The 20,536-nt window shown below is 44.0% G+C and overlaps 1 protein-coding gene across 2 annotated transcripts in view; it reads left to right on the plus strand.

Annotated features, from left to right (window-relative positions):
• RIC1 (RIC1 homolog, RAB6A GEF complex partner 1) overlaps positions 1-20,536 on the plus strand; it is a 48,050-nt gene that overhangs the window by 14,868 nt on the left and 12,646 nt on the right. Inside the window, exons 4-14 of one of the 2 annotated variants that reach the window (XM_080987710.1) lie at positions 5,451-5,558; positions 6,604-6,746; positions 6,948-7,081; positions 8,832-8,920; positions 11,362-11,450; positions 16,251-16,395; positions 17,226-17,274; positions 18,082-18,225; positions 18,515-18,718; positions 19,232-19,270; positions 19,479-19,589. In XM_080987710.1, the coding sequence (XP_080843836.1) occupies positions 5,451-5,558; positions 6,604-6,746; positions 6,948-7,081; positions 8,832-8,920; positions 11,362-11,450; positions 16,251-16,395; positions 17,226-17,274; positions 18,082-18,225; positions 18,515-18,718; positions 19,232-19,270; positions 19,479-19,589 (1,255 nt within the window). Of the gene's footprint in view, positions 1-5,450; positions 5,559-6,603; positions 6,747-6,947; positions 7,082-8,828; positions 8,921-11,361; positions 11,451-16,250; positions 16,396-17,225; positions 17,275-18,081; positions 18,226-18,514; positions 18,719-19,231; positions 19,271-19,478; positions 19,590-20,536 lie in introns of both variants that reach the window. The other variant, XM_080987709.1, reaches the window with a different exon arrangement.

Here is a 20,536-nt window from a genome sequence, read left to right on the forward strand (position 1 = left end):
GACTTCTTCAGCTATAGTATTCTGCATTAGAGTAAAACCGAAAAATGAATAGTAGTTGATATTTGAAAGAAGCCAAGTGGCTCTGCTCCAGCTGCATAGTCTTCCTTCCATTTCAGAGTGGAACTTGGAAGATTGTCAGTGTTGGCCTTAAGCCCATGTTCAGTGTGAGCATAAAGAGCACTGTTCAGTTTTAATGTGGTGATGGAAAGCTGATTAAAATGTAAAAGAAGCCAAATAAAAATAGCACTAGAAATTAATGTTAGGCAAAAATGTTTTGAGTATGCCATGTGGAAATTCATAATTTTATTCAGGAAAATTCAGTAGGGACACATTTATACTGGTTATACTTCAGTTAAGTTGTTGTTAATAACTTAGAACCTAACTGTTATGAAATAAAACTGTGAAATAAATAATGAAATAAAACTGTGAACATACTGAGATGTTGCATGGTATGGGTCTCTTATTCGCTATAAGCAGGACTTTCCTCATGACTTCCTTTCCCCTTGACCTTCCTGATGCCCTTTTAGATGTCTAATTTGGACAGAAGTGCCGCAATTGCTGATGTGGCAACACAGATGAAACATTCCTTCCACTTTCTGTCACAGCATACATTCATAGATTAAAGGTCAAAGCAATCAATATATTGAAACAGGCTCACAAGGCTGTATGGCACATTTAAGCGCTTCACATGTTTGTGAGCACCTTGCTTGCATATGCCACATGCTTCTCTCACACTTGTAGCTGCCAAAGGAGGGAGAATGGAAATTGAGAGGTCCTGCTTCCTGGCCTGAATATTCAAGAACTGCCACTGCCTGGGGCTGAATTCTGGTCCACTTCCCTCCTAGTAAGATTATACAGGAAATAAAGCAGTTTTCAGGCAACTGCTAGAGAGCAATGCCATGGTATGGCTGGTGATTTCAGGCATTTAAGACTTTAAGTGTAATGTGTGGTTTTCTTTTGAGGAAGAATGAATTTTATCTGGGAAGGCAGATTAATGAATTGGATTTGTGGGGAGAAGAAGAACAGAGTGGAATGGGTTCTGAGGCTGGAGTGGGGGAAGAACAGGGCAGGAAAGAATTTTGGATCTCTGCTTTTCCTTGGTTGCATTCTGATTCCTCTTGGTTCAAGCCTAGTGATTCCAGAAGCACCTGAGGTTTCCACTCCTCCTGTCCTCCTAGGAGCTCTTGTCCCCTAGTAAGATTGTAATGATTGGACACCAGAGATTAAGAGTTCCACGGGGGGGGGGGGAAGCACTGGGACATCTGATCTCGGTGATCATGGGCAGGAGGCGGAGTTACTCTAAGACCAGACCATGTCATTACCAAGGAGGCAGGTTTAGTCGTTGTTTGAAGACTATCCCTGCTTCCGGGTCTGGCCTTGACCGGATGGATACTGGAATCAACAAGGGAAACCCACATGACCTGAAGGTGTTGCTGTGTAATGCCAGGTCAATGATGAATAAAACCACTGCCATCCACGACCTGATTGTGGATGGAGGATTTGATCTGGCATGCGTGACAGAGACCTGGTTGGAGGAAGCAGATGGGCCTTTCCATGCCGCTGCTTGCCCACCAGGTTTCTCTTACACACAGCAACCCAGGTCATGTGGGCGGGGAGGGGGGATTGCAGTGATTTTTAGGAAGTCATTAGTTTGCACCAGGCGTCCTACTGGGAAGATCCAGTTTTCTGAGTGCATGTTCTGGAAGTTGGGCAATAGGGGCAGTACAGGATTCCTTTTGGAGTACCGACCTCCCCGCTGCACCAAGGATTCCCTGTCCGAGCTGCTTCAGGTCGTGGTGGATTTTCTCCTGGAGACACCTAGTTTGGTTGTCCTAGGGAATTTTAACATCCATGCCGACACGACCTTACAAGGGGCTGCTTGGGACTTCGTGGAAAGCATGGCCTCCATGGGGCTGTCCCTGAATAAGTTTGGCCCAACTCATAGTCATGGACATGCCTTAGACCTGGTGTTCACCTCTAGTGACGTGGGTGATCTGACACTAAGTAAAAGTGAAACAAAAGAAGTGCCATGGTCAGATCACTTCCTGGTGCAACTGGACTTCTCCGCGACCCTTCCCCTCTGCAGGGAGGTGGGACCGATTTGGATGGTCCGCCCCCGCCACGTAATGGATCCAAATGGTTTCCAGAGAGTAGTAGGGGATGCTTTATCCCATGTTGATGGCCTTTCAGCTGATTCCCTGGTGGCCCGCTGGAATGCGGAGTTAACCAGGGCTATCGACTGTCTGACATTCAGAAGACATCTTAAGGCAGCCCTGTTCAGGGAAGTTTTTAATCTGTGATATTTTAGTGTATTTTTGGTTTCTATGGAAGCCGCCCAGAGTGGCTGGGGAAACCCAGCCAGATGGGTGGGCGGGGTACAAAATAATAATAATAATAATAATAATAATAATAATAATAATAATTATTAGAGGGGTTTAGGCATGGCCATGGGATTGAGTCTGCCTTGGTTGACCTTTAAAGAATGGGACAAGAGGCTTTTCTAGTGCTCCTCAGTTTCTCTGTGGCTTGTGATACCATTGCCCATAGTAATCTCCTGAGCTAGTTCCATAGATTAGGAATTGGGGGCACTGTGTTACAGTGTTTCTGGTTGTACCTATGGGACCAAATCCGAAGAGTAGCACTGGGAGAGTCCTTTCCATCCCCCTTGTGGTTGTGCAAGGCACTATTCTGTCCCCAGGGCTATTTAATACCTATATGGACATTAAGAGCTTTGAGGCAACATGCATAGGTATATTGCTGACACAGGTCAATTTCTCCATAATAAGTGAATCAGAAGAGGCTGTGTGGGCCCTGGAACCAATGCCTGGATTTGGTGGTGGGATGGATGAGGGAAAATAAGCTGCTCTTGAATCTTGACAGGGTGGAGGCACTGTGGATGAGTGGTTCCCATGTCCGAAAAATCAATTGCCTGCCCTTGATGGGGTTGCACTTCCCCCTGAAGGAGCAGCTATGCAGTTTGGAAGCTCTTTGACAGGTTTATATACTGCCTTTCCATCATCTAGATCTTCAAGACATCCTAAAAACATCTTCCAGTGATCATTCCTTTCCTACCTGCAGATATCTAAGTATTTTGCAGTGTTGGTTCTGTCTTACATTGTCACTGTTAAAATGAAACTGTATGATAAGTTCATATTGGGCAAGAATGTGTGATGATGCTGTGAGCTGAAAAGCGTATGACTACCTTAACTGACATGGACTGCATATTTTTTATTACTCTTCTGCTGTGCACCAAACTTGTTAAACCAAGCTTATCTAGTTCTTCTTTGAGATGAGGTCACACAGGCAAATTTGTTGAGGAGACCTTAGTGTACACGCCACAACAGGCTTTCTTGACTTCGGTCCTGATTTTGTTTAGGTTTTTTTGCCTTTGACTAGAATGCATTTTGCATGTTGCAGCATGTATGATGATTCTTTTTCTAATTTGGGGGCTGGGTGGAAGCAATGTGCTAAGATGGTACCGTTCTGACCCCTCTGAGTCTAGTATTATATATTTCTGGCTACACTGATACAAGAAGAGTGGTGAAACTGTGATCTTTCAGATGTTGCTAGAAAAAAAATTCCATTTATTTATAAAAATATTTACTGCTAAATCATACAAATATATCATTGCAGTTTACAGCATTAAAAAGATAAAAACCATACAATAAAAGTGTAAATGTCCCTGTCCTTTGGCCATGCTGCCTCGGGCTGATGGGAGACGTAGTCCAACAATATCGGTTGCAGGGGGCACTGGTTCTCCATTCCAGAAATATCCTCCTTAGCTTTATTATACAGTTATACCTTGGGTTACATACGCTTCAGGTTACATACGCTTCGGCAGCACAGCAGCAGCAGGAGGCCCCATTAGCTAAAGTGGTGCTTCAGGTTAAGAACAGTTTCAGGTTAAGAACAGACCTCCAGAACGAATTAAGTACTTAACCTAAGGTACCACTGTATTCCAGAGAACTCTGGGACCGGGGTAGCCTCCAGATGTTGTGGACCACACCTATTTTTATTCCCGTTGTTTAAAATTAACTGGTCGCTCATCACTTTTTGCAACTCAGGAGCACCCCCTTGCAACCCAGTGGAGATTTCCTGTTGCAAGGTTTGCTAGGGAGAGGCAGGGCAAGGTCCCTGACTTGAGGGAGCACAAAAGTTGAAAAGCAGTTATCATCTATTGAGCCTCTGGCCCTCCCCATGAGACCTTTTGATGTACTAAAGAGTGAATCTGACTCCATTGTGGTACTATTTGCATAAGCTGCAGAGCAGCCTTGGTCCTTCTGCCCCAAGCAGCTGATTTTTCAGCCCACTCTTCCCCTCCAAAGCAGCTTGTGTTTAAGCCAGCAGTGCTTTGCTCCTCTGTTAAAGAGGCACATTTTCAGAGAGGGGTGGATTAGGCCTTATTTCAGAAGAGAAGAGCTGAAAGAAGAGAAGGGGTGTGTATGGGAGTGTTTTTTAAGCAAACTGAGCTTTGCTTTGGGAGTTGGGGGTGAGAGAGGGAGGCTGGCAAATTTCAAGTTTACTTTGTTGTGGGCCTTCCTTCCTTATTTACATAATGAGACTCTGGAAGGCTGCTTTGGAGAGGTTTGAGAGTTCCTCTCTTCCACCAAACCCCCATTATTTAGGAGGGACCGCTCCTAGAACTACCGTATTTTGCGCCCCATAGGACGCACCGGCCCATAGGACGCACCTAGTTTTTTGGGGGGGAAATAAAGGGGAAAAAATTTAGTTCCCCCCCCAGGTGCGGGGCTGGAAGAACCAGGTCGGGGAACAGCAGGAAGGCGCGCTCCGCCTCCCCGCTGTCCCCCCGAGCTTGTGGGGCTGGCGATGGGGAGAAGTGCGCTGGTGCAGGCACCTCTGCGCAGCCATCGGGAGCCGGGCGGGACTTCGCGCCCCGCTCCCGATGGCTGCGCAGAGCTGCGCTGAGCCCGGGACTGCAGGCAGCTCTGCGCAACCATCGGGAGCTGGGCGGGACTTCGGAGCTGCGCGGCCATCGGAGCCCATCTCCCGAGGGTTGCGCAGAGCTTCCTGAAGCCTGGAGAGCGAGAGGGGTCAGTGCACCGACCCCTCTCGCTTTCCAGGCTTCAGCGAAAGCCTGCATTCGCCCCATAGGACACACACACATTTCCCCTTCATTTTTGGAGGGGAAAAAGTGCGTCCTATAGGGCGAAAAATACGGTATATTTCTACATTCCTGATCATTGTACCCACAGGATCACAGAGCCTTCAGTTCTTGTACACAACAGAACTTAGTTTAGATTGCTGTGGCAACTATCATTTTTGCTGTTTTTCTTCTTTTGATTGATTTAGTGCAAATAGTCCCTATTTCAAAATCCCTAGGTCCTACCACCATGTTTTTCTCCTAAAATATGAAATTTACAGTATTCTAATGTGCCACACTTTGATATATTTTTTGATTTCCGTGTTCTGGGTTTGTTTTTGTTTTAAAGAGGAAGCCCCCATATGAAAGGAACACCACACTATAAGGAAGAACAATGTGCCCCATCATTAAATCTAGAGAAGAAGCAAGTGTTGGATTTGCAAGCATCTATAACCAGGTATGGCAAATCATCATTTATGCAACACTTGAGGCCTTGAGAATATGGGACTGTGTGATGCTCTCAAAGAAAAATGGCCTAGGAGAATCTTGCGGTGATATACACAAGATACGTTATGAAATTGCACCAAACCATGCATGCACTCTCTTCCCCTCCTACTTTCAATTTTGGTTAACTACAGTCTGATCCAAGAACTCTTGTCAGCATTAAGTGTTTAGAATAATAAGCTCTAATTGAAGCTGGCTTGTTTTAAATTCAACATAAGTAGTATTAACCACAGTTTTCCAATCAGAATAGCATAACAAACCGTCCTAAAACCATACTCTTCATAGCCATGTGGGGTGGGATGGAGAGCACATAAGTCAGAGGCTCACGGCCACTCATTCTTGCTCATGCACATCATACTAAACCATGGTTTTGCATGACAAGTGAGGACAGCTGTGGAATATTTTGTTCTGCCATTAGATGAAGTTAGCTGTTGGATTATTACTGTACATTTTCTATGATTTAGCAAGCCCTCTGTTTTCTGATATTTATGCAAAAAGCCCATTCCCATGCTTTGGAAAAGTTGAGGGTACACCCTGCTCCTCTAGAAAGGAAAATTAGAATGAATTAAGAAATGATATTCAGGTTTTGTATGGCAATTGAAGGAGACTGATAGCATTGTTCAAAGACTTGCTCTTAGATACATTCAATATTAAATCAGTACCGAAAGGATCTTTGTTGTGGGGTCTTTTAAATAACACTTTAATAACTGTGTGCTCGTGAGGGTAAATGTGCAGGGGAGAAGGTTTGCCTCCTTTCCCCAAAGGTTCCCCATATTAGAGGAATGCTTGCTTTTCTTTTCAGATTTATCTGTGTAAAAAACAAACAATTTATCTGTCACTGTGGGTGAAGTTACTGTATTGGTAGAAATATTCTCATTAGGAAACTGGAAAAATCAATGAAAAAAATGTAATAAGCCTTGAAAAGTACTTCTCTGTTGAGTGAATGGACCTATTTCTTTCAGCCTCAGTGTCTGGGGAATGATGTGTCTTTCTTGTAGCTTACAGTCCATGCTGGAGGATCTCCTTGTTGCTACTATTGATGGTTTCCTGCATCTTATTCACTGGGATGGCATGATGAATGGAAGGAAAGCCATAAACCTCTGCACAGTCCCATTTTCAGTGGATCTGCATTCTTCTAGAGGTATTACTTCTCTGCCTGGGCGTAAACGGGAGGGAAACGCTTCACTAAAATGAAATCTACTTTTCTCGGTCCTTACAGCTGACATGAACATTTTCCCTATTCTGTAGCTGTGGATAGTACCACTTCTTGTGCTGATGAAAGAAAGAAATAGTTTGCGGTATGAAAATGGCCTTTTTGATCATTGATCTTGTTCACTACCAGGTTCATATTTGGGATTTGAAGATGTGCACATCAAAGACATGGAATACTGTGCTACTCTTGATGGGTTTGCTGTTGTCTTTAATGATGGCAGAGTTGGTTTCATTACACCAATGTCAAGTGGATTCACAGCAGAGGTATAATTTTCTAACATTTGATTAGTTACTTGTCTGCATTTTCCAGATTTAGCTAAATGTTTGCTGCCCTGCATTAGACTTTGTATTAATCAGCCACAGCTGAGAAATTATGAAACTTCATATGGTCGAAATGGTTTAGGAAATGCTGTATGAGGGTGTGTCCCGTCCCCCCCGAACATGCCATTGATGAAAATAAATGAGAGGAATCTTTGGGCAGAAAAAAATATTTCATGTATGACATTAAAATAAGTTTTTCCGGATGTACAGTTAAGACTATAATCTTACTACACGTAATTTCTAAAACTAATTCTGCATTATCTTCCTAAATTTGATTTATAGTTTTCCTCTCACATTTTGCATTATGTGAACTGATTATTTTCAAATCCTTTGTACATACTGTCCTTTTAAAGTAAAGCAGCATGCCTGTTAGCACCATACGGATTCAGTCCTGTATTGAACTAAACTGCCCTTTTACCGGTTACTTTAACTTGTTATTTGTTATGTTCCTTTTTTGTAAATCTTGCAGAATGGCTATGGGGTTCCTATTATCAGTGATGCCTGGCTGCATTTTGAAATGCAAATATGGAAACTATTTCAGCTGCTGACTTTTTATGCTAAATAATTCAGTCTATATATCTTTTGAAAGAGCTACACCGTCCAGTGGCATCTGGAAGGCCATAGGTTTCCCATGTCCATTAGATGCTGAACCCCCAGTGATCTGAATGCTCTTTGTCACTTACCGTATTTTTCGCTCTATAGGACGCACTTTTTCCCCTCCAAAAATTAAGGGGAAATGTGTGTGCGTCCTATAGAGCGAATGCAGGCTGTGCGGCTAAGCCCAAAGCCAGAACGGAGACAAAGCCTGAAGCCTTTGGAGCGCGGCAGGAACTTGCGCTGCGCTCCAAAGGCTTCATGGATCTTTGAGGCTGGCGGTGGGGGAAAGCAGCGCTTCCCCCCACTGCCAGCCCCACAACCTGGGGGGGGGTCCCCGACCTGGTCTTTGAGGCTGGCGGTGGGCTTCGGGTTGCCTTCACTGAAGCCTGGAGAGCGAGAGGGGTCAGTGCGCACCGACCCTTCTTGCTCTCCAGGCTTCCAAGGTAGCCCTCCAGAGCGCAGCAGGAACTCCCACTGCGCTCCGGAGGCTTTGGCTGAATGCACCTTGAACGCACCTTGTTTTAGAGGGGGAGAACAAGAAAAAAATTTTTTCCCCCTGTTCTCCCTCTCCTATGGACCGGTGCATCCTATAGAGCAAAAAATACAGTAATTTTCAAGTGTACAATATGCATAGCTTCAAAATGTAGCACATTGTGAGTGCATTCACATGACTGACCTGTTAAGCCAATGCATTTGCAACCTTCAGGCATCAGCCCACAACTGCTTTGCTCTTCCCTCCGTGCAGTTGGTGAAACTAGCCTGGAAACCACAGTTTCCCATTAAGTCTTAAGACAGGAAACTAAGGTTAATGGCCTCCAAGCCATGATCTGAAAGCTGTTGTTTAAAGTTGGCTTCCTGGTCGTGGTTTATGTAGAAGATGTTAACCATAGTTTCAAGTTCAGACAAAGCAGGATGCTATGGTTAAGTGTACCTTTCTAGCTGGTTTGCTTGCTCACACAAATAAAGGAGCAAAGCAGTAGGGATTGGGGCTGCATATAGGTACAGTTTATTGCAGATATGATTGCACAAACATGGCCTGTGGTCAAAACTGAACAGGTTTATGGGATAAAATCCTTTGTAATGTTTCTTGCAGCAGCTCCATGGCGTTTGGGCACAAGATGTTTTGGATGGAACCTGTGTGGCTGTAAATAACAAATACAGGTTGATGGCATTTGGATGCACAAAGTAAGTTGCATGTCTTCGTGTAGAATCTGAAAGGAATGAACTTGGTATCTCCTGTAGCCTATCTACTCTTAAATAAAGCTGTACTTACAGTTTCTGGATCCCTGGTTAAGAGGTGTCCTACAAAATGTTGTACTCTTCTTTAAAGAAAAGTACAAAATATGTTATATCTTGGGGAAACTATATCTTGAGACACATTCATGAAATGAAGCACTTAGGAAATTGCATGGCATACTGGAGAAATACTGAGCTTTCTGTTGTTTGCTATAGATAATCTTGCCGCCATAAGTAAATGCTTAACATTCTTTGCATAGTTCAGAATGTCTAAATATGCAAAAATATCAGATCTGGAAAATATTTCCCTTTTTAGTGCTGGCAATAGCTTCCTGTTTTTACCTGTTCACTTAGTAGAGTACTCTGCTTTGTCCAGATATATATATATATATATTTTAGGACTTTTCAAGTAAATGATTGTTTTGTCAGGAATATGCCTGTGCAATGCACATATATGTGGCTGTTCATGACATATGTCTGGTCTTCTTCCCACCAATATTCATTCTCTCTCCACGTTATCCTCCCTCACCCCTAATGTTGCTTCAGAATTAATTGATGCTGTACATTTCTGGGGCAGGCAGACACTTTTATTTCCCCAATTTTGATTATTGGAACATTTAACAGAGGGATATCATAAGCTACTTTCCACTAACTTTGAAAACTAAGGAACAAGTGGTTGCTGGAAATTCTTAGCCCTAATTATTAATAGTACTGTATGGTTTGACATCCTAAAACTTGAGTGGTAGAATGTTGGTTATTCGAAATACATACGTGAAACAGTCCCACTTTAGAAAGCTGAGGTGCTAACTCTTAGCTTGAATATATAAAAGTTATATTCTTTAAGGGATCTCTAAAACCCTAACTGAGCTGGTTGATGTTTTATTTGTGTTCCCAGGATGTGTACAGTCTAGATGTTCCTGTCATATAAGGTTTTTTTGTGTCACAGTTCAGTTTTGGGGATGGAACTGGATAGTGAACTTAAACAGCAATGTTGCTGTGTGTGTTCAAATGTAGGTTCAAAGCTATATTTCCTTAAAATCATTAAGGTGTTACACTACCTTACATACTAACCCTAAGTTAATATACACAGAGGAGTACACTCACACACATACATACCAAGGATCTGGGCTACAGATCTTGTAACAGGCAAAAAATAGGAAAAGGGTAAGGCCTGTAAACGTGTTGCCGTTATTGTATTTCTGCTGTTTAAGTCATCTTGGAATTGTAAACCATTTCCCAATTGGAATTGGTTTTCTCAGTTCTGCTGGATCTTCTCCTTTATTGGCTTCTCCACCCCGTACTGTATTGCCTTCTTGGCGAGGGAACCGTTTTTATAGTTGCAACAAAAGCTCTTTCCCATTGAATCTGCAATGCTAAGTGGTTTGAGAAAACTTAATTATTCTCTGCCAAGATCCAGGTTTGAATTGTCTCCGTAGAGCTTCTTGCAGCCAATGGCAAGCCGGCAGCATTGTGGAAGGCGGTTCCTGCTCTGCGCTGCACCAGTTTAGCACGGTGCATAGGAGCCGACTGAGCGGGTGGCGGGGATCCATGGGCTGGTTAAATGACCCCCATGGGCTGCTTGTGGCCCATGGGCCTTAGGTTGCCAACCCCTGATTTACCAGGTTGTCAAATGCACAGGTTGGACCTAGTGCTTTTGCTTATTAGGGTTACCAACCTATTGAAACCATGTTTTAAAGATACAAGATGCTCAGCAGTTGTGGCACTAGCACTTCCCTTTGTAGCTTGGGAGGTGATTATATAGAGATACTACTGAAGGCGATGGAAATGGCAAAGCAGTGTGAGAAATGCCTAGTGAATGAGTTGGTAAGAGCAGGCAGATGTAAACACTTCCCTGAAGAATAAACAGGATTTTGAAATGCGAAGGTCGACTATTGTTACACGCTGTTTCACTTGATTTATAAATATTGAGAAACCCAAAATAAATATACATACACTTAGTACACAGCCTTAAAATATCTTTCATTGCCTTTAAACCTGATTAGTGGGGCAAAACTGCATAGCAATTCATTCCTTCTAATATATTCACCAACTCCGTCTGAGAGGCTGTGGAAGTTCTCAAGGCTTTTCTTTTCCATTGAGCTTTCGGGTTAACAGTTTTATAGAATTGTTTTGTTTAATTCTGGCTCTTGGGGTGTATCAGTTTTAAGGTGCTACTGCTTTCTTTTGTATTTGGTTATTGCAGTTTAGTCACAGAGTTCAACAGAGTTGACTCCCAAGTAATTCTACGTAGGATTGCAACTTCTGTTTACAGTCTAACGCTGCGCACAAACTAACACAATGGATTTATTTTAAAATACTTACTTTCCTGGAAAATGTATTTTCCATGGAAAATACAGATTTCTAAATGCTGAAAAACTGCTCTTTTCCAGTGGTTCAGTGCAAGTTTATACAATTGATCATTCTACGGGGGCCATGCAGCTGTCTCATAAACTGGAGTTAACACCAAAACAATATCCTGGTAAGTCTGATCATGCCAAGATGGATACGGAATGTTAGTTTGTTTTTTAATATAGCCCATTGTTGGCCAGACTTGGCCCTCCAGCTGTTTTGGGACTACAACGCCCATCATCCCTAGCTAACGGGACCAGGGGTCAGGCCAGGAGTCAGGGATGATGGGAAATGTAGTCCCCAAACAGCTGGAGGACCAAGTTTGGCGATCCCTGATATAGCCCATTCTGATTCAATGTAGCAAGTCAGTCATTTGGCAAATGATGGCAAGTGGCAATAAGCCCACCTAGCAGTTTGAAAGCACGTCAAAGTGAAAGTAGATAAATAGGTACTGCTCCAGCGGGAAGGTAAACAGCATTTCCGTGCGCTGCTCTGGTTCGCCAGAAGCGGCTTAGTCATGCTGGCCACATGACCCGGAAGCTGTCTGCGGATAAACGCCGGCTCCCTCGGCCTATAGAGCGAGATGAGCGCCACAACCCCAGAGTCATCTGCGACTGGACCTAAAGGTCAGGGGTACCTTAACCTTTACCTTTAAAGGCAGCACTATATTTAAGTATGGGTTACCGGTAATTTTTAACCCATAGACAACTATGCTTTCTCTATTCCAATCACTTCTGAATTACTCCTTGTTAAAAACCTGCTTAATAATAATAATAATAATAATAATAATAATTTATTATTTATACCCCGCCCATCTGGCTGGGTTTCCCCAGCCACTCTGGGCGGCTTCCAAAAGAATATTAAAATACTGTGATACATCAAACATTAAAAGCTTCCCTAAACAGGGCTGCCTTCAGATGTCTTCTAAAAGTCTGGTAGTTGTTGTTCTCTTTGACATCTGGTGGGAGGGCGTTCCACAGGGAGGGTGCCACTACTGAGAAGGCCCTCTGCCTGGTTCCCTGTAACTTGGCTTCTCGCAGTGAGGGAACCGCCAGAAGGCCCTCGGTGCTGGACCTCAGTGTCCGGGTAGAACAATGGGGGTGGAGACGCTCCTTCAGGTATACTGGACCGAGGCCATTTAGGGCTTTAAAGGTCAGGACCAACACTTTGAATTGTGCTCGGAAACGTACTGGGAGCCAATGTAGGTCTTTCAAGATCGATGTTATATGGTCTCGGCGGCCGCTCCCAGTCACCAGTCTGGCTGCTGCATTCTGGATTGGTTGTAGTTTCCGGGTCACCTTCAAAGGTAGCCCCACGTAGAGCGCATTGCAGTAGTCCAAGTGGGAGATAACCAGAGCATGCACCACTCTGGCGAGCCAGTCTGCGGGCAGATAGGGTCTCAGCCTACGTACCAGATGGAGCTGGTACACAGCTGCCCTGGACACGGATTTAACCTGTGCCTCCCTGGACAGCTGTGAGTCCAAAATGACTCCCAGGCTGCGCACCTGGTTCTTCAGGGCACAGTTACCCCATTCAGGACCAGGGAATCCTCCACACCTGCCCGCCTCCTGTCCCCCAGAAACAGTACTTCTGTCTTGTCAGGATTCAATCTCAATCTGTTTGCCGCCATCCATCCTCCAACCGCCTCCAGACACTCACACAGGACCGTCACCGCCTTCACTGGTTCTGATTTGAAAGAGAGGTAGAGCTGGGTATCATCCGCATACTGATGAACACCCAGCCCAAATCCCCTGATGATCTCTCCCAGCGGCTGCATGTAGATGTTGAAAAGCATGGGGGAGAGGACAGAACCCTGAGGCACCCCACAAGTGAGAGCCCAGGGGTCTGAACACTCATCCCCCACCACCACTTTCTGAACAAGGCCCAGGAGGAAGGAGCGGAACCACTGTATGACAGTACCCCCAGCTCCCAGCCCCTCTAGACGGTCCAGAAGGATGTTATGGTCGATGGTATCAAACGCCGCTGAGAGATCCAGCAGAACTAGGAAACAGCTCTCGCCTTTGTCCCTAGCCCGCTGGAGATCATCAACCAGTGCGACCAAGGCAGTTTCAGTCCCGTGATGAGGCCTGAATCCCGACTGGAAGGGATCCAAATGGTCCGCTTCTTCCAGGCGTGCCTGGAGTTGTTCAGCAACCACTCGCTCAATCACCTTGCCCAAGAATGGAAGATTTTAGACTGGGCGATAGTTGGCCATCGTGGCCGCATCTAAAGATGGTTTTTTAAGAAGCGGTTTAATAACCGCCTCTTTCAGAGGGTCTGGGAAGGCTCCCTCACGGAGGGAAGCATTCACCACCCCACGAAGCCCATCGCCCAGCCCTTCCCGGCTAGCTTTTATAAGCCAAGCAGCCTGTCCACATCCTCGGAGGTAACAGATTGGAATTGATCCCACGCAATTTGACTAGACAGGACTCTAGCACTCTCCCGCCCTGGCCCTGCTCCCACGGTGGCGTCTACCTCTTCCCAAATCTGAGCGACTTTATCTGCAAAAAAACTTTGCAAAATCATTGCAGGAGATCATGTGGCCCGTACTGGGCCCCAATGTAGCAGGTGGTTCTGCTAAATAAGTCTTCTTCACTGTCGCTACCGCCACTTGGTAGGCTCGACATTGAGCTCTAACCTGTGTCCGGTCAGCTTCAGAATGGGTCATCCGCCACCGGCGCTCTAGCTGTCTCAACGATTGTTTGATTGCCCTCAGATCCGTGGAAAACCACGGGGCTGTCCGGGCTCCATGCAATCGGAGAGGGCGCTTCGGAGCCAAACAGTCAATAGCCCTGGTTAACTCCACATTCCAGCGGGCCACCAGGGAATCAGCTGGGGAAAGGCCATCAACATGGGATAAAGCATCCCCTACCACTCTCTGGAAACCATTTGGATCCATTAAGTGGCGGGGGCGGACCATCCGAATCGGTCCCACCTCCCTGCAGAGGGGAAGGGTTGCGGAGAAGTCAAGTTGCACCAGGAAGTGGTCTGACCATGGCACTTTTTTCGTTTCGCTTTTACTTAGTGTCAGATCACCAACATCCATGGAGGTAAACACCAGGTCCAAGGCATGTCCGCGGCTATGGGTTGGGCCAAACTTATTCAGGGACAGCCCCATGGAGGCCATGCTTTCCACGAAGTCCCGAGCGGCCCCTTGTAAGGTCGTGTCGGCATGGATATTAAAATCCCCTAGGACAACCAAACTAGGTGTCTCCAGGAGAACATCCGCCACGACCTGAAGCAGCTCGGGCAGGGAATGCTTGGTGCAGCAGGGAGGTCGGTACACCAAAAGGAATCCTGTACTGCCCCTATTGCCCAACTTCCAGAACATGCACTCAGAGAACTGAGAACTGGGTCTTCCCAATAGGACGCCTGGTGCAAACTAATAACTTCCTAAAAATCACTGCAACCCCCCCTCCCCGCCCACAAGGCCTGGGTTGCTGTGCGTAAGAGAAACCAGGTGGACAAGCAGCGGCAAGAACAGGCCCATCTGCTTCATCCAACCAAGTCTCTGTTACACATGCCAGGTCAAATCCTCCATCCATGATCAAGTCATGGATGGCAGTGGTCTTATAAATCATTGACCTGGCATTGCACAGCAGCACCTTCAGCTCATGTGGGTATCCCTTGCTGATTCTAGTATCCGTCCGGTCAGGACCAGACCCGGAGGCAGGGATAGTCCTCAGACAACGACTAAACCTGCCTCCTCTGTAATGACATGGTCTGGTCTTAGCGTAACTCCTCCTCCTACCCGTGATCACTGAGATCGGTTGTCCCAGCGCATCCCCCTCTGTGGAACATGCCCCAGCCATTTTGTTGGCTGGGACCCACTCCCCGGCAGCCCTGACCCCTCCCCTTAAGAACAAAATAAGACCTTAAAACAATAAAAACAAAAAAACCCAGAAAACAAAAAACTATACAAATAAAAAACTATAAAAATTACAAATCCATTAAAATCAAACAAATTCTCAACTAAACATCCATCCCACCCCCATCCCCATCCCCGCATATACAAAAAAAAAAAAAAAAAAAGGAAAAGGAAATTTTTAAAACATTTTAAAAAGAACTGCGCCCCTCCGGATCCCCCTGGGCCGCAGCAGCAGTGACAGCAACCGTCCTTGTGAGGCCTGTCAGGCCCCGCCCTAGGCCAGGTGGTGAGTGGCAGGAAGGAGCAGGGCCCTCAGACACTCACACAGGAGAGTCCTCCTGGGCAGCAGAGTGTAAGAGTCCTTGTGAGGCTTCAGGCCCCGCTCTGGGCCAGATGGTGAGTGGCAGGAAGGAGCAGGGCCCTCAGACACTCACACAGGAGACTCCTGTGTCTTTAGTTGTCTATACATTGCTGTTGAAAACCAGTGGAACATTGGTCTTTGCCTTAAAATACTGACGCTTACAATCTTGCCATAGAATTCTATAGAATCTCCCAGTTCTAGATTAGTAGTTCTGCATGCTGACCTCATTTCCTTCTACTATTTATAAAGCACAGGCACATAGAATTTGTGTTTTGGTGATTAAAATACGCACAGTGCAGCTACCTAGCACCAGTGTGTTTAGACCAAGTGTGTCATGTAAAGTTGGAAGTCTCATTTTGCTGTCTCATGTGCCTGGGCGACTGCTGTAAATTTCTGGTTGCAAAATTGACTTACTAACCTGAAAGGAATTGTGGCAGGGATCCAAAAAGCTAAGAGCCTGTGCGTGTCCTGTAAGAACTGGAATATGAAAGGCATGCATCTGCCACTCATCTTCTGAGTCCTCATACTGTTAGGGATTGGGAGGGAGATGGAGCTCTCTATGCGTAGCTGAACCTGATTCGACTGGATTGTGCCTTTTGAGTATCAATAATTTACCATAAATAGCCTTCTAAAAAATGATTAAAGAGCAAGTGCATAGCTTTCCATGATCTTACATTGTGGATTTTTCTGCTTTTCAATAGACATTTGGAATAAAACCGGAGCTGTTAAACTAATCAGATGGTCTCCCGATAGTTGTGTTGTTATGGTGACTTGGGAATGTGGAGGCCTCTCTTTATGGAGTGTATTTGGTGCCCAGCTGATCTGTACTCTAGGAGGAGACTTTGCGTAAGTATCTTTTAAGCAATGTTGTAACTGAGGAAGCTTAGCAAAATGGCCCGATGCATCTCCTGTTTAGCATTTTATTTATTGTGCATTGTTCTGTATTTTGTGCAACACTTCCATGACCATAGTCGTGTTGTTTCTAGTGGCTCAACAAACCATTTAAAATAGATTTTTGAATGGACCAGTAAAATGCTCATTACACTATATTGGGCTGCATTTGTTTTTATCAGAACAATCAGACACTTAAAAATATTATTAATGTTTTGGAATCAGACTTTGTCTCAGGCCACAAAAGCTTATTCTTTCTGAATCACACTACATTTCCCATAGATTCTTTTCCTACATCCCGTGTGTCTATCTGCCACCCCTCCTCTCATTTAATTTGCCCATTTTTAACCTCATCAGCACCTTCTTTTTAACTGATTGGAGCTTCTGAAAATGATCAGGTGTTTCCCACCTATAGTTGGAAAGTGTAGGTCTTGTAGGTTTCTGTGCTTTTTCTGCTTTCTGTGTTTTTACTGGGATGTACTTTGGGTTGCAGAAGTGCTCCCTGGTCGTCTGCATGCCCAATGCAATGACTAGAAAGTTCAATTTGGCATGTTGTAGTTATATTGTTTAAATATCAAAGAAAACGTTTGTAATTTGCTAAGGATCACTAGAATTGGGAGAGGGAAATTTTGATATTCTGAAAATAGAATTGGAGGTATGTACTTTCTCAAAGACAGGGCCTTTCCTTCAGTTTAATATATCTGGGTACAGAAAAAATCCCTTCTTGTTAACATGCATGCCACTTTAAAAAGCCTCGTTTGAATCTGTTTTGTTTTTATTTTAAGTAATCGGTCTGATGGTACCAAAAAAGACCCTCTGAAGATCAGCTCTATGGTAAGCACTGTTTGAGCATCTATCTGTGTCACATGCATGTGGCATGGTCAAATTTCATTTTAAGCACATCCCATATAAACCTACCTAGATTTAACCCATTGTATTCGACTAGCACTTTTTCTTGCTGTTTCAGTTTAGCAGTTTTCAGGATTATTTTTGCCACCCAGTTTAATCAAGGAATTGCATTCAACTCCATTGAGGCTTCCCCAAAATTATTTCTCTCTGGGTGAATCTTTCAGCTGTTGTCCCACTTGGCACCACCTTGCATTTCCTCTAGCAAAAGTAGCAGCAAACGTGGTCATATAGTTTCTAGTGCAGGCATAGGCAAACTCCGGCCCTCCAGATTTTTGGGGACTACAATTCCCATCATCCCTAGCTAACAGGACCAGTGGTCAGGGATGATGGGAATTGTAGTCCCAAACATCTGGAGGGCCGGAGTTTGCCTATGCCTGTTCTAGTGTGTGATCATGATGGGCAAGGCAAGTGCTATATAATATGGTTGGCGGGCCAACTTTTGTGCAGTGGTCTCATCTGCCATTCTGCTGGCATGACAAAAGCTTGTATGTGTCACCTCTTGGCCATTGGAAGGGGTCGGGAGGAGACCAGACAGTAACAAATGGGAAAGCATAAGGAACAGCAGAAGAAAGGGATTGTTGAGAAGGAGGAAGGCAACAAACCCATATTTTTGGACAGCCTTAAAATAGACCCCTGAATTATTGCATGGAAATTGCTACAAAATGTTTTCCCCTCCAGTATTTTCCCCCCAGTAGTTTTAAATAATTGATCGTTTTTATTTATTTATTTCAGAGTTGGGGAGCAGAAGGCTATCATCTATGGGTGATTGATGCAAATAGCTCTGGGATGGAGAGAGAGGGCAAAAATGAATCCCAGCATTTTGGTATCTTACAGTTTCAGTTCATCAAGAGTGCACTCACAGTTAACCCTTGCATAGTAAGTATGCATAAATCTTCTTGTTAATGTATTATACTTCTAAGTAACTTTTCGTGCATTTTTGGCCAAGTTTATTCTTGTTTTGACTACAGAACAAAAGTTTCCCCTGTTTCCCCTAGTAACACTACTATGCAAGAGTCACTCTTCAACTAAAGCCTTTCAAAAGTGAAAGTGATTCCATTTTAAAACAATTTTCTTTAGTAACTTAATCCATTTTAATTGGAATTTTATTGATTTCTCTTACTGTTCATTGTTTGCTGACTTGAAGCATTTATTCCTATATTCATAGAGCAACCAGGAGCAGGTCCTCCTTCAGGGAGAAGATCGCTTGTACTTGAACTGTGGCGATGCAATACAAGCTCAGAATCCTAGAAATTCTGCAACACACTCTGAACATAAAGCTGTCAGAGAAAGAGGCCATTTTTCAGATGGGAGCTTAGATTCTCAGGGTTTAAGCACTTTATTAGGGCATAGACATTGGCATGTTGTACAGGTAAGGTGCCTTGTTGGCATTGTTACTGTTTTCTTCGTCTCGTCATTTATTTATTTATTATATGCTTGTTGCAATGCAATAGGAGAGGATCAGGTGAAAACTAATGACTTTCCAAGATGAAAACATGAGCCGCTTAGCTGTGTTGGAATTTGAGCCTGAGTCTTGTATATCAAAATCCAACGTCCTATCCAGTGGTATCTATTGTTCTTTCAGAACAAAGAATCCTGATAATGATAAGTCTTATTTGCACAGTACCTTCCTAATTAAAAATGATTTTATGGCACTGGAAGAAAAATAAACTGCTAATCTTGTACATATAAATTGTCTTGCCTTGCTCTTGAATGGTACCTCCATGTGGCCATTGTTTCCAAAGCAAATTGCAATTAAGTTTTGCATTTGAGCCATGTAGGATTTTACAAGGTGAAAACTGAAAATAGCTGAAAGAAAAGCATGCTAAATGGTAGCATTTTTTTATTATGATTGTTAATTCTTTTTCCTCCTTCTCTTTTTAAGATACATAATACTTACTTAGAGATCAATTGGCCTATAAGGGTGAGTTGTTTTAAAATATTTATTTTGCAACTTTGGATTATATATAAATGCAAAGATTAAATTTAAAGGAATGATATAGCATGAGGAAATTTACATTAGCTGTCATTATAGAGGTGGGGGTAAAGAAGGCAAGTAGTGAACCAGTGTCTCATTGTTTCTATTAAGGCTCTAACAAAGTTTTATTTCTTTCCTTCCTTCCTGTGAACAGTTTTCAGCTATTGATAAGATGGGGCAGAATGTAGCTGTAGTTGGCAAGTTTGGTTTTGCACATTACTCTTTGCTTTCCAAAAAATGGAAACTGTTTGGAAACATTACCCAGGTGAGTAGTGGGTTTTTTAACATATGTGAAGAAATGCAACTGTTAGAAAAATGCTTTCCTAAATTCAAATAATTTTGAATAATTAGATTTTGTGAAATGTGAGGCATTCTGCATAATTTTGAACAGGGGTGTTGTGGGGAGTAAAGTGAGGAGGGAAAGAAACTTGAGCTCCTTGCAGAAGAAGGTGGGATATAAATGCAATAAATAAAATAAAATTTATGTTTCGAGGGAAAGAGGGTCTGCCTACCAAGAAACAGAGCTTTCCTATAGTGATTCCTAAAGGATCCAAACAGCAGAGCTGTTTGCAGGAGCACAAAACAGTTGCCTGTTACAATAGTGGTGGTGTTTTTATCTAGCAAAGAGGGGAGCTGTCAGAATAGATTTAGACTTCTCGCTGATAATATGTGATGCGAAAAGAAGATGCAGGCAGTTCATAGGGCCAAGATGCCTCGCAACTTGCTCTTGCTGTAACCTTAAATCAGCAGACAGTTCTGATGGAGTTCAGTTTGGAAGAGAGGTGCAGAGATGACTAAGGCAGGCACAGGGTGATCGCCTCTCCACTGGGAGCCAAAGCAAATGTGCACATGTTTACCAAAACCAGTCTTGTCTCTTTTGTCTATACAGTAGGGATATAGAGGTTTAACTTTGTATACTAAGTGGAGTGCATAAGAAAAGCAGAAGGAAAACTCTTCCTCGCCCCCGCCGCCTTGCTTACAATATTCTTCTGCTTTAAGCTCCTCCTCAGCTCAGTATGGATACCAGAAATGAGCTGGCGGGAATAAAACTGCTCAGAGCAGCAGGATGCAATCACATAAGGAGGGGGAGGTCTTTGCTCCCTGTTTTTCTGTGTTCTGTTAATTCCCCACCGCGACTTTCAAGCCAGATGAACACACCTGGTTTGACTCTTAACCAGGCAGCAGCATCACACATTCCGCATACTGTGGATG

The sequence above is a fragment of the Podarcis pityusensis genome, assembly GCF_964106645.2.
Source record: "Podarcis pityusensis genome assembly, chromosome: 17".
Lineage (NCBI taxonomy): Eukaryota > Metazoa > Chordata > Lepidosauria > Squamata > Lacertidae > Podarcis > Podarcis pityusensis.